This window comes from Equus asinus, chromosome 2, assembly GCF_041296235.1.
Source record: "Equus asinus isolate D_3611 breed Donkey chromosome 2, EquAss-T2T_v2, whole genome shotgun sequence".
Lineage (NCBI taxonomy): Eukaryota > Metazoa > Chordata > Mammalia > Perissodactyla > Equidae > Equus > Equus asinus.
The window spans coordinates 128,435,442-128,449,684 of NC_091791.1; the positions used below are offsets into that span (position 1 = coordinate 128,435,442).

A 14,243-nucleotide genomic window follows, 5' to 3' on the forward strand; every position below is an offset into this window, starting at 1 on the left:
CATTATTCTTCATTAGGAAAATATAAATTAAAACTATAAGGCAATAATACTACACACTTGGGGCTGACCCGGTAGCCTAGTGGTTAAGTTTGCATGCTCTGCTTTGGTGGCCTGGGGTTTGCAGGTTTGGATCCCAGGTGTGGACCTAGCACTGCTTGTCAAGCCATGCTGTGGTGGCTTCCCACATAAAATAGCAGAAGATTGGCACAGATGCTAGCTCAGGGCCAATCTTTCTCACCAAGATGATGATGATAATAATAATAATAATAATAACGATAATGCACACTTGCCAGCTTGGCTGAAATAAAAGACTGTGATATAAAGTGTTGGTCAGGATGTGGAGCAACCAGAACTTTTATACTCTGCTGTTAAAATATAAATTAATGGAGGCATTTTGGAAAACAGTTAAAAGACACGTAGAAGAACATTGATAGCAACTTTATTTGTAATAGCCCAAACTGGAACAACTAAATATCCATCCTAAATGGATAATTTAATTGTGGTATATTTTATAGCACTGAAAATGTACAAAATGCAAGTGTATGCAACAAAATGATACATGGTATGTCTTTCTTGTTATATGAAGTTTAATAGCAGCAAAACTAACTTACTGTCTTAGAAGTCAGGATAATGATTACCCTTGGTTGACGTGTGGAGGTCGGGGCAGGTAGCTTATGTACAGTGACCTTGCTAAATTCAGTGCACCAGGGCACAGAGGGGCTTCTGAAGTTCTGGTAATATTTTCTTTATTGATTTGTGCTCTGGTTATGAGAGTGTGTTCCCTTTGTGAAAATGCATCAAACTAAACTTAGGATTTAAGCATTTTATTATATATATCATACTACAATAACATTTACAAGGAAAAAAGCACCTAAAAATAAAAAATTTGTATGTTGATGCAATATATATGACAACAGTAGCAGGAGTCTATGTGGTTGTAAGGCTTCTAAGTTTTACTTTGTTATAAAATATTGACTCTAAGTAGACTGTGACAAGTGGGTTTGTATATTCTAATCCCTAGAACAGCCAGTAAAAAACAGTACAAAGAGTATAGCTGGAAAGCCAATAGATAAATTAAATATAATACTAAAAACCAAAATATGTTTTCTGACCATAATGGGATTAAATCAGAAGTCAATGAAAGATAACCATCCCCAAATATTTGGCAAATAAAAAACAGACATCTAAATAATACATGAGTCAAAGAGGAAGGAAAATTTTGAAAATATTTTAAATGGAATGAAAATGAAATATCAAACTGTGTGCAATACAGCTAAAGCAGTGCTCCAAGATTAATTTATAATGTCAAATGCATTTATTAGAAAAGAAGAAAAATCAATAATCTATGCTTCTACCTTAAGAAACTAGGAAAAGAAAAACATATTAAACCAAAGCAAGCGGAAGGAATGAAATGATAAAGATAAAAGCAGAAAGCAGTGAATTTGAAAACAGAAAAATAATACAGAAAAATCAATGTTTAAAATGTTTAAAAACTGGTTCTTTGAAAAGATCAAAAACTTTATAAACCTCTAGCTAGACTAATTAGGAAAAAAGAGATTAAGTACAAACTATCACTATTAGGAATGAAAGCGGCAACATCACTGCATACTCTACAAACATTAAAATTAAAGCAGGGGAACACCACCTTACTGGATACCCTGCTGGATGATTTTCAGAGTTGCTCTAGGAATGCATGAGTTTGAATAAAATTACTTCATGAAATGTGAAGAAAAGTGAGAAATTTATTCTTGACTTAGATTATTTTGAAATATATCTGCAATATTTACTATTGCCAAGCTGTCAGCTTTAAGATTAAATTACCCTCCTTGTCCTTAATTATACTTAATTTAATCAGTATGGGAATATACACAATTTTCTTTTCAGAAACAAACCTATTTCCATGAATACCATTTGTTTTTTGCATATTTTGCCAACACTCTTGTTTATATTTGTAAATCATTCTTTGTCAGTTTGTAGTGAGAGAAAATGCTAATTATATTGCTTTGTATTGCAGGCCTCATTAAGCAAGCTGATGGAGACGCTTGGTCAAGCAGAACCTTATTTTGTAAAATGCATTCGCTCTAATGCTGAAAAGGTAAAATTGTCCTGTAAATAAGAGCTTCTAGCTCAGCTTACTTCAAACCAAGCCTTAAATTCTTTCTAAAGAGACTAAATGGAGGGGAAAAACTATAATCTTTGTAAGGAAAACAATGTTCTATATTTTTTATGGATATCCTTCTAATTTCTGCACTTACCCAGCTGTAAGATATTTATATGAGCTTGATTTAGCATCTCCTAGAATTTGAGAAGTAAATAGCTCTTGAAATTCCATCATAAAAAAGTGTTTTATGCGACTTTTGTTACCCTGAGATTAATCTCTCTTCTTTGGATATAAGCTATCACTCTTAAAGAAGCTGCTTGGCATTTTTCATGTTTAGAGATTCTTGTCTCTGTAAAATAAGGTACTGGGGACATTTTTGATTATTTCCTCTTTTCTATGACAGTTCTCCTAATTAAAGCTTTGCAAAATATATGTAATAAGTGTCAACATTTGTCGTCTTTCTTTATGTTCATCATAGGAAAACATAGTTCCCAGCCAGAACAGCTAAAATGTTATAGGAATTATGCTCAGCTTTTTAAATTCTTTTTTGTTTGTTTTTTGTTTTGTTTTTTGTTTTTGAGGAAGATTAACCCTGAGCTAACTGCTGCCAATCTTCCTTTTTTTGCTGAGGAAGACTGGCCCTGAGCTAACATCCGTGCCCATCTTCCTCTACTTTATATGTGGGACACCTACCACAGCATGGCTTGCCAAGCGGTGCCATGTCTGCACCCGGGATCCGAACTGGCGAACCCAGGGCCACCAAAGCGGAATGTGCGAACTTAACCACTGCGCCACTGGGCCGGCCCCATCAGCTTTTTTAATTCTTAAGAAGCAGTCTCCCACTCTATTTACGAGCTTTGTGACTTTAAATGAGTTACTTAAACCTTTCTGTGACTTATATATTTTCCTCTGGGTAAGAATATACTATAATTATAGGACCAACCTCATAGTGTTTTGTGATTTTTTGAGTCAATACCTGTAAAGTACTTAGAATGTTCCTAGCCCGTCCTAAGTGTTTAGTAAATGTTAGCTATTCTTTTATAGTGACAAAAAAGGAAACCATTCTATTTATAGTTAAGTGGAAGTTTGAGTCTCTATTATTAATTGAGATCTTGCTATGCAAAAAGTTCAATTAACGAAGTATTTCAGGGCACAGAATAATTACAAAATAAATGTTAACTGTTATGATTATTTAACATAAGTTTCCCACTTGACTTTTTTTCCTTGACAGCTGGGATTTTCCATCTCTCTGCAGGAAAATGTTTGTGATTACTGTAGAGGGGGATCATTGAAAATAGTATTTAGAGAATAAGGAGAAATATAAGAAGCTCCAAATACATCCTTTTTTGAATGTCTAAAAACATGCCTAATGGGGCTGGCCCTGTGGCCAAGTGATTGGGTTAGCATGTCTGCTTTGGCAGCCCAGGGTTTCACCAGTTCGAATCCTGGGCACAGACCACTCGTCAGGCCATGCTGAGGCGGTGTTCCACCTGCCACAACTAGAAGGACCCACAACTAAAATATGCAACTATGTACTGGGGGGATTTGGGGAGAAAAAGCAGAAAAAGAAAAATGCCTACTGAGATACCTAGGAGTGACAGGGTGTCATGACTGGTGATGAGTGACTGCCTCCCATTAGTATCTTCCCTGTCTATGCCTGTACAATAAGGAGATCAATTCTTAAGGACTAATGGAATTTTTTGTTTTTCAATGTGTCATACCAGTATCATTAACAAAAATACAGACACTCTTGATTATGTTAAGTAGGTTAGTCTTGTTACAGATTTTATAGTGACTAGACAATGTGGCCTCCTTTGAAGGTCCTCTCCCTCTACAACTAGAGAAACCTGGAAGCTTGGTTTCTCTTTTTTCCCTAGAGTCAGGCAGTCAGAACTTTTCTGAAGCTATCAGCTGGGGAGGTAAGATTGTCCCATCACCTCTGCTATATCTTAACCAGACAACCTCTAGTCAATTTCTAGATCTTCAGAAGTTAACCATACTTATAAGACAGACATTAATTTGGAGATCTGTTCTTCTGGGTTAATATTTGTTCCATTTGCCTTGTTTTAGCTGCCGTTAAGGTTCAATGATGCCTTGGTACTTAGACAGCTTCGGTACACTGGGATGCTGGAGACAGTTCGGATTCGCCAGTCAGGATACAGCTGCAAATATTCTTTCCAGGTTATGCTTTTATAGTGATATTTAAATATGTATGCACATCAAGTGAATTATTCCTTTGTCTTGCTTTTTGTTAATTTCAGGCTTACTTGTTTATTCCTCTTAATTCTTCCTTTTCATTCCATCCTTTGTATGTAGAATTGAAGAGGGAGAGAGAGTACTCAGTTCCATTGAATGGCAACAATCTCAATAAGCTTGTGTTGTAATTGAATCCAACATGTGACTATTCTCATTTGATCTGAATGTTTGCTAATACTAAGTTTACTCATAACATAGCAATTCTTCACACTGATTGCTCCAGTAGTTGAAATAGTTCAATCAGAACTATCTGAAAAGATTCCATTTGCTTTTCTCTGAAGTTTTCTCAGCAGGATTTTCTTTTATAGGAAGCTGCCAGCAAGGCTTACAGCTATTCTTAACAGCTACTGCTGCTATGGGTGTAGAAATTGCATTGAAGCTTTTCAGCAGCTGAGCAAATCTTTGCTGTTACTGGGAGAGAAAGCTTCATTCTCACTTGTACCTTGTAATAGCTGCCACCTTTGCTTATTTTTCTGCTAAAAATTTCAGATGCTTGTTAAATAACTTTTTCTTTGGTCTTTAATACAGCTTTCTCAAAAGAGAGAATTAGTTTCTGCCCTTCTATTCTTCTTCCATTCCCCTTTGATAACAAAATATGTAGAACTGTCCCCCCCCCCCACATTTTACAAATTAACTTTTTGTGATATTTTAAATTAACAGGCAAATTCTTGGTTTCACCCTGTTTAAAAGAATGAGAAAAGGATCAATAAAAGGACAATTAGTTGAGGATGTTGTTTACATATAATTCTCTTGTGACTTTACAACATTTTCTTTTCATTTTTCAGGATTTTGTGAGCCACTTCCATGTACTTCTTCCCCGAAATATTATTCCGTCCAAATTTAACATTCAGGATTTCTTCAGGAAAATAAATCTTAATCCAGATAATTATCAAGTTGGAAAATCCATGGTAAATATAATATATACTGCTCTTGTCAAAATTGAGTGCATTTTTATAAATAATATTGGCAATCTTTGCCTATGAGAATGTTTTTTAAAAATATCATAAGGAAATTGATCAGGCCAAGATTTTTACTTAATAATACAGTCAGTATTAATCAAAGAACTTCAGGCCAGTGCTCTGGTTCTGCTTATAATTTTAACTACCTAAAAACCTTCTCTCCCTAGGTATTCTACTGTTCTCTCCAACTCAACTTGCCCAAAGTGACCTTATTCAGATTCCCCTGCTGTCCTTAATTGATCATCTTCATACTGTCTTTCTCTGCCACCTTCCTTCTAGTTTCTTAGGCTAGAAACCGTAATCATATTTGGCTTACCCTTCACTTTCATCCTTTTACAAAGTTCTGTTTCTTCTTTTTCCTTACGAATGATTCTCACATCTTTCCCTGTTTCTCCATTCCTACTGCTTCCATTTTAGTTCTATTCCTTAGCTGTCACTTATATTTTTCTTACAGCAAACAGATCCCTCATCTGATTCCAGTCTATTTGTCATTCCATTTAACTCACTCGACCCATAGTATCAAGATCATCATTTTAGTGTACTTCTTTCTTTATATCAGCTTCCTGGGCCTAACCCTAACCCCAGATAACCTTCTCATTAAATTCAAACATCTTTCTCTTTTTCAAGAACCTACATATTGTGACTTCATATTGTTTAATATCTTCTTTATGAGAATCAATTGTTCCATTGTCCCCTATATGTGCCTTTATCATTATTTCCAACTCCTTGTTTTGCTCAGGTGTGGTCCTCTGTCTCATTCCCTTATTAGTTTACTGTTTTCCTCTTCGGGTATTTAATGTCTATCTGCTCTTTTTTTTAAATATTTTTTTATTTTTGACAAAAATGGGAGATGATGGATATGTTAATTAGGTAGATTGTGGTAATCATTTCACAATGTATACATAAATGAAAACGTCACATTGTACATCTTAAATATGTACAATTTTTAATATCTACCTGCTCTTAAAGGTGAAGCACAAATTCTATTTCCAAAGGAACTATGTCTAAGTTATCTTTGTACCCCCTAAATCCCTAAAGATTTATTAATGGAATGAAGGAATAAATAAATAAACTAATTAATAGTTTTGGGCAGCAAGAAGCCTTTGATGCATACTGGCTTTCAAAAAGACTGTTATTGGTTTATTCATGTTATGACCAAACTTCTAAAACTATGGTTCTCAACTTTTCCTGCTTTCCTAGCATCTTGAAAAAGATGATATATTACCAGTAATACGTTGGCTCATGATGGTGGTGAATTTCCTGAGCGAATAATGTATCACAGCCTCTGGCCCTGGGATTTTTGTACTCATGTTCACCTTTCCATTTCCCCTTCTGTATTCTAATGTCTCCTTTCCAATTTGAGAATGACCACTTTGGATAAATTGATAGAAATATTTACAAGTACTACTTTTACACATCTGCCACTGAATTTATTCTTCTCTAAAAAAGCTTACCACAGAAAGGATGATTCATGAAATAAATTTCTAATTCCTTCTTAAGCTGTGTTCCTTTTCTTTCTCCCTTGTGGTAGGTGTTCCTAAAGGAGCAGGAACGACAGCACCTGCAAGATCTGCTTCACCAAGAGGTGCTCCGTAGAATCATAGTGTTACAGCGATGGTTCAGGGCCTTGCTGTGTAGGCAGCGTTTTCTCCATCTGAGACAGGCATCCATTATTATCCAGGTGGGAAGCAAAGGATTCCTTGCATGAGACTGGCTGGTTTATTTGGCCTTTGTTTTAATAACTAGAGCTATTTTAAAGAAACGTTTAAAGATTTAAACATTTAAAGAAGAATGTAGGGGCCAGCCTGGTGGCGCAGCGGTTAAGTGCGTATGTTCTGCTTTGGCGGCCCTGGGTTCGCTGGTTTGGATCCTGGGTGCAGACATGGTATGGCTTGGCATGCCATGCTGTGGTAGGCATCCCACATATAAAGTAGAGGAAGATGGGCGTGGATGTTAGCTCAGGACCAGTCTTCCTCAGTGAAAAGAGGAAGATTGGCAGCAGTTAGCTCAAGGCTAATCTTCCTCAAAAAAAAAATAATAATAAAAATAAGAATGTAAACTTTTTCAGAGATAAGAATGTGTCCAACTCATCTTTGAAATGTTCATAGCGCTCAACAGATTATCTGGCATATAATAATAGGCTATTGATAAATATTGATGGAGTTGAATTTAAATTAAATTGAATTTATAGTTATAATGTCTTGTATGATATAATTAAGGACAAAGGAATTATGTGCCTTAATTTTTGTTGATGTAGTTATTTTTATTTAATAGTGTTCTGAGTGATATTTGAGAGTTATACATACATTGTTGTTGTTATGTACTCACCTTGGATGATGTTGTTTTCTATAGGACTTTTTCTCTTTTGTATAAGAAAATCTTTCGTATCTTAATCTTTGAGATGTGTGCATATTGACCTTAAACCCATTAATATTGGCAAATTGTAGCATGAGAATATAATGTAATTTGTTAAAATTAATTTGTGGAGCATGAAAGCATCAACAATTCAAAATTATTTTAAGTTCTATAATTAACTTCATCAAGATTATATATTACCTAAAATAGTTGTTTTAGGCAAGCATATCTGGGAAAGAAAACATTTTCTTTTACTTTAATCACCCACAATTTAGCTGTCTAGCTACTTAACCTCTAATTATGACATTAGAAATTTATCCTTGTTTTCTTTTTCTGTGAAAATGTGGTATAAGATATGACAACACTTTCTATTATTTTGTCTTCCCCACAGCGATTCTGGAGAAATTACCTAAATCAGAAGCAAGTCAGAGATGCAGCTGTACAGAAGGATGCTGTAGTTATGGCTAGTGCAGCCACTCTTATCCAAGCTTCCTGGCGTGCTCACTTAGAGAGGCAGCGGTATTTGGAGCTACGGACTGCAGCTGTCATCATCCAGCAGAGATGGAGGGAGCTCTATAGGCGGAGGCACATGGCTGCCATCTGCATACAGGCAAGATGGAAAGGCTACAGGGAAAGTAAGAGGTATCAAGAACAAAGAAACAAAATTATCCTTTTGCAGTCAATATGTAGAGGATTCAGAGCAAGACAAAGGTAATCTTTGTTTCTATAGTAATTACTCTCTCTCTTTCCAAGTACTTTGTTTATACCTCTGCTCTAATACTTGCCTAACTTGTATTCGAATTGGTTATGTACAATTTGCATTCTCCACTAGACTGTGATACTCCTAGCAATTTTAACCCACATCGTGTGGTCTATAATAGAAGGTAAATAAGTATTTATTAAATTAAATTGGATTGGAAAACTTGCATGGTCTATGGTTATAACTGCTAAGAGTTAACTTTTCCCTTTAGGTTGAATCTTTAAAAATTGACAATATTAACTGTTTTTACCTTCAGAAACTTTCATTTCATTTTTAAGGTTTACCTTAAGAGAAGGATATTATTAAAATGAGAGCTTTACTTTTGAGTTAATTTGTGTTTTGACTAGAATGCCCAGTTAGGAATAATATACTTAATAAAATATCATCTCACTCATGGAAATAGACCTATGAAGTGTCTACCTGAGTTACTTTCAGAAATACTTAGGTATGAAAAAAAATTTTTGAGACTTTCCATTTTTTTCTTAAATTCTCTGTAAATGTTTTCTCTCCAGTGGTAACCAAGAGATATCTCTAACCCATTTTTTCTGTTTTATATAGATTTAAAGCTTTAAGAGAACGAAGACTAAAAGAAACAAGACTAGAACTTGGATCATCAAGTATTGAGCCATATGGAGCTCTGGAAATTCAGGGTTCAGACCCTTCAGAATGGGAAGATCGTTCCTTTGACAACAGAGTAAAAGCCATAGAGGAAGGTAAATCTGTGATAGAGAGTAATCGAATTAGCCATGAAAGTTCAATGGACTACTTGAAGGAGTCCCCAAACAAGCGACAGGAGAGAGCCAGAAGCCAAAGTGGTGTGGACTTGCAGGAAGATGTGATTGTAAGAGAGAGACCCAAGTCCTTGGAAGATCTCCACCAGAAAAAAGTAGGTCGAGCTAAAAGAGAAAGTCGGAGAATGAGAGAACTCGAGCAAGCTATATTTAGTTTAGAATTACTGAAAGTTCGTTCTCTTGGTGGTATGTCTCCTTCAGAGGAACGAAGATGGTCTACAGAACTGATGCCTGAGGGCTTTCAGTCTCTACAGGGTACACCTGATAGTGGAAGCTCTCAAGGAAGCTTGGAACTTCTGAGCTGTGAAGAAAGCCAAAAGAGCAAACTAGAGCCCATAATTTTAGATGAAGGAGATTTTCAGATTCCATCACCTAAAAGATCTAGCAGTCCAAAATTTGAATCACAAGACAATGCCCTCAGTGCCTCAAGTGAGACTAACTATACGTTGATTCAAAAGCGGGCACCCTCTGACTCAGTGCATTTGAAGAATGGGACAGTCAAGGAAAAACTAGGTTGCGGTTCTGAACCTATTACCTGTAAGCCGCAACTGAGAGACTCCTTTATTTCAAATAGTCTGCCTACATTTTTTTATATTCCCCCACAAGACCCACTGAAAACAATTTCCCAACTAGACACAAATATCCAGAGAAACAAACTATTGGAAAGTGAAGAAACACTTCCAGCTCTTACTTTGGATATCAGTAGGGAAGCCAGAAAGTACCACTTCTCAGAAGCAAACCAAGTTGTTGCTTATTTGAATACAGATTCTTCTAATACTGTGCTTAAGAAGTTAGAAAAGCTAAACACAGAGAAGGAAGAAAGGCAAAAGCAGTTGCAGCAGCAGAATGAAAAAGAAATGATGGAACAGATTCGCCAGCAAACAGATATTTTAGAGAAGGAGCGTAAAGCCTTCAAGACAATTGAAAAGCCAAGAATTGGAGAGTGTTCTCTGGCACCATCTTTCCATCAATCAAAGCGAAGAATAGAGAGGCCATCCTCTCTCCTCATCCTGAATACCCCAAATAAGGAAGAACCCAGTGTACTAGGGCCTCTATCAGTATCTGTGAAAGATGCAGCTCTTGCCCCAAAAGACAGTCCCTCTGCTCACTTACCCCTGAAGGACCCACGTGTCACCCTGTTCTTTGAAAGAAAAGGAGGCCCATGCCAGTCTAGTACTGTCAAGGAGTTATCCAAGACAGACAGAATGTCCACCCAGCAAAATATAGCCTGTAAACTCTCTAATAATCGCATCTCAAAAAGAGAACACCTTAGGCCTACTCAGTATTATAGCCACAAATCTGATGACCCTTCTGGAGATGGAGCTACTAGGGCCATATTCTTCACGCCGAAGGACAATATGAGTACTTCCCTGTAAGTGAAATGTTTATTTATTTTTGTGTATAAATGAGAAACTTTTTGGAGAATTTCATTGAGGTGACTTAATCTGCCTCAACTGTTTGTATGGGTGCTACTCAAATTAGCCATTTTCTCTATGTAAAAAACATTCTCTAATTGTTGACTCCACCAGCCACATGAAATTGGATATAATTATACTCTAGGAATCTGTGACCAATCACAGATAGCAGAGTTTTTGGTTCCTCCTCATTAAGTGAGAAAACATTTGTGCAGGGTGATACAGTCCCTATTAAACATGGTAAGCATTCAGCAAATGCTAGTTGCACAAGAGCTGTTAGGTGTAGCAATCTAAGCTAGTGTCAGGCTTTAAAGTTAATATGCTTTGTCACATCTATTGGCCTATTTATGGTCTTCATTAATAAGTTCTTTATACCTTTTTTGTGGTAAAAAAACACATAACATAAAATTTACCATTTTAACCGTTTTTTAAGTATACAATACAGTAGTTAACTATGTGCACATTGTTTGCAACAGATCTCTAGAACTTTTTCATCTTGCAAAACAAACTCTATCACTCATTGGACAACAACTCCCCTCTTTCACTTTCCCCAAGTCCCTTGCAACCACCAGTTCTACTTTCTGTTTCTAAGAGTTTGACTCCCTGAGGTGCCTCATATAAGTGGAAATTCTTTATACTTTTAAGTTTTCTTAACTAGTGGTAGCTGTGAGAACAGCATTTTTAAGTGGTACATAAAATCAATTTGATAAAATTTGAGATATTTGTATGAAGTCTTTGTATACAGTGGATTCTTTCAGTTCTTATGGGAAAATATCACGGTTTAAATGAAATGAGGGCTGTACCTTAGGGCTAAAAAAACTAAATTTCACATTAACTAGAAAAATAACTTTCTTATTATAACCTGAGCTTTTAAATCTTTCATTCTTTAAAATTGCATGCAGATTTTATAGAAACATGGGCAAGAGATCATTGATACTTTATTTTTCTACTAAGGATTTCCGTACAGCATTATGAAACGCAGTTGGACTTAGTGACAGTTTGAGGTTCTATTCCTGCCCATTAACTTATAGATTGCCCAAAAGTTCAAAGACTCTATGTAGCATATAAGCCCATCAGAAAGTGTTAAAAACATGTTATTGCGTATCATTCTGATTAAGTTTAGTGATATGAGACATGTATTTGTGTGTGTGTGTGTGTGTGTGTGCAGTTATTGGATCCATGAATCTGTTTTGTAGAAGGCTTCCTTGTAGATTTCAAAAACATTAATCATTCTTGTAAATTATTCCTTTTATCATTTTTCTGAGTTAATCTTAAGTCTACTTGATCTAGTTTGCTTTACCTCATTAAAATCTACTTCCAAACGATTATATATTAGAATGCTTATGTGAAAGCTTAGGTAAAATTCATACTTCAAATCTTCTCTTGTTCTATAAGTAATACTAGAAACCTTAGCATTTTATAGAATCATAAATGTTGGTGTTTCTAAATTATCTAGTCCAGTTGCCACATATAGATGAGGTCAGTGGGGCCCAGAGAGGTGAAATGGCTTGTTCAGGTTCACATATTTAGAGAAAGAGATGGGACTAGAACTTGCGTTTCATAATTAGGAATCAGCATTCGGTTTCATGATTAAGAAGTAACATTAGATTAATGGATTTTTTTATGCCATAGTGGTTATAAGTACCTAGTGGTATTCATCTGGTTAATGAGGGAGAACAAGAAAGAAATCATGGAGAAATCGAGAAAATGTTGCGAGTTTAAAAGTTAGGATGGTCAAGTCAAAGGTTTTGTTAATTGTTTCTCTCTTTGGAGAACAGATCAAAGACCAGTAGGCTCAACTGTGGCAAGAGAGATTTTAATAGCCAAAAGGGAATCTTTTAAGCCAACTCAGGATTGCTAGGCTTGATCATACACTGGTCAAAAAGGGAGATCTCTGAGAAGCCTTTAGCTAGGAAAGATTGTCATCTATTTAGATTTGTTTAGGGATTATTTCATAGAGCAGAGGATAAGATAACCTCTTATGGCCCCTAGGCCTTCATTTATAAAAATTAAATGAAAGATTTTGAATGGGAGATCAATTAGTCTGCCAATTTATATTACAGGTTAATGTCTACTTTAAACCCAGCACTGTAGTAGAAGGTAAGATGTGATTCTCAATGAGCTTACAGTCCTGCTAAGGAGAGATTAGCAATATGTTGTTGATAAATTTTAAGACTGATAGTGCTGAGTTAATACAGGTAATTGGGGCCAGGAAAGTGCAGATTCTCTTCATATTTTCATGAGGTGCTGGCATCCATTTCTACCAAAATTTAATGATAAAGCAGTCACATCATGTGGTTATTCATGCGAAACTAAATTTTCACAAGCTAACACTATACCATCTGTATGGTTTGGGGCATACTTCTTTTAGCTTGATAACAATTTCTTATCCTGCTATTATTGATTTTATTATGTCCAACTTCAAGTTTTAAAACTAAGACAGTAGATAGAAGCTATAAAGATTTCAGAAAGGAATTTGCTAACCAATAGGAACTGTCTCAGTATAAAACAAAGTATTGAGGTCCTCATCACTTGGTGGCTACTTATCAGGTGTTTTATAATGATTAGAGTAAAAGACCCCTTCTAAGACTGATTCTAAAAATTTGGAGATTTGGTATTTTCCCTTTCTTGTCATCAAATCCATTTCATTTCTTGAGCTAATTCTGCTGATACTATTAAACATGTGTATACTATTAAACATATGCTATAACTATATAATATTAAAAATATTATATAATATTTTAGCTATATAATAGTTTATAACTATTAAATATATTCTGATCCTGTTAAACATATAATCACAGTAGAATATACCGAGTGATTATCAGGGCAGCGCCTCTAGTAATTCAGTCATATATGTAAATTTCTGATAATATTGTTAATTTGGTAAGCAGAAAAAATTTGATGTATTGTTTTGTGAATTGAATAAGATCTGAAAGTATTTATGGGATTTGCTGGAATCTTTGACCTGGTTTTTTACACTATATTTTAAGCTATTCTTTAAGAATGCTGCCATGAGCTGTCTGCTGGGAATTGAAATGTAATCCTATTGTTTTATCATAAGTGTCGACAAGGAAGCCTTAAACAGTGGAAATCCTCAACTCCATAAACAAGATGAACCAGCTTGGAAACCTGTGAAGTTAACTGGGCCGGGCCAAAGAGAGGTAAGTGTTGAATTTTGTTTATCTTCTATGCAAAATGGATGCACGCTATTTTGGAAATTATTATTCTTGTAGGCAGAGCACCTCATCTACCCATTTACTCCCAAGTATTTATAGAGAAAAGAACCATGAGTTAAGTCTGTTATACCTAGAGAGGTCTACTTCAGGCAGGCAATGGTGCTTAAAAAACCCAGATTATATTTATTTTAAAAAAAGTTGCTAAGAAGGCAATTTGTGCAAGTGACTTTGGTGACTTATGGCAGTGAAAGATGACTTCCTTGGCTATGGAGAAGAACACTGTAGATTTAGCTTCCATTCTTATCCTTTGTCCAGAGTAATATATTATGGATTGCTTTTGGTTATTCCTGTCACTTTTAGTGGAAGGGGCACCGTGGGGTGGAGGGATGTTTCAAGAAATTCTTGAGCTCTCTGATGTCTTTCATTG

General features: G+C 35.6%; 1 protein-coding gene across 14 annotated transcripts in view; it reads left to right on the forward strand.

The window, feature by feature from the left end:
- MYO9A (myosin IXA) overlaps positions 1-14,243 on the forward strand; it is a 289,527-nt gene that overhangs the window by 189,500 nt on the left and 85,784 nt on the right. For all 14 annotated transcript variants that reach the window (XR_011498480.1, XM_070498757.1, XM_014849679.3 and 11 more), the window contains 7 exons: positions 2,015-2,095; positions 4,172-4,282; positions 5,143-5,265; positions 6,848-6,997; positions 8,063-8,382; positions 8,990-10,594; positions 13,702-13,801. Coding sequence is in view for 13 of the 14 variants with exons in the window: in XM_070498757.1 (XP_070354858.1) it covers positions 2,015-2,095; positions 4,172-4,282; positions 5,143-5,265; positions 6,848-6,997; positions 8,063-8,382; positions 8,990-10,594; positions 13,702-13,801 (2,490 nt within the window). In the remaining variant the exon portion in view is untranslated. The remainder of the gene's footprint in view (positions 1-2,014; positions 2,096-4,171; positions 4,283-5,142; positions 5,266-6,847; positions 6,998-8,062; positions 8,383-8,989; positions 10,595-13,701; positions 13,802-14,243) is intronic.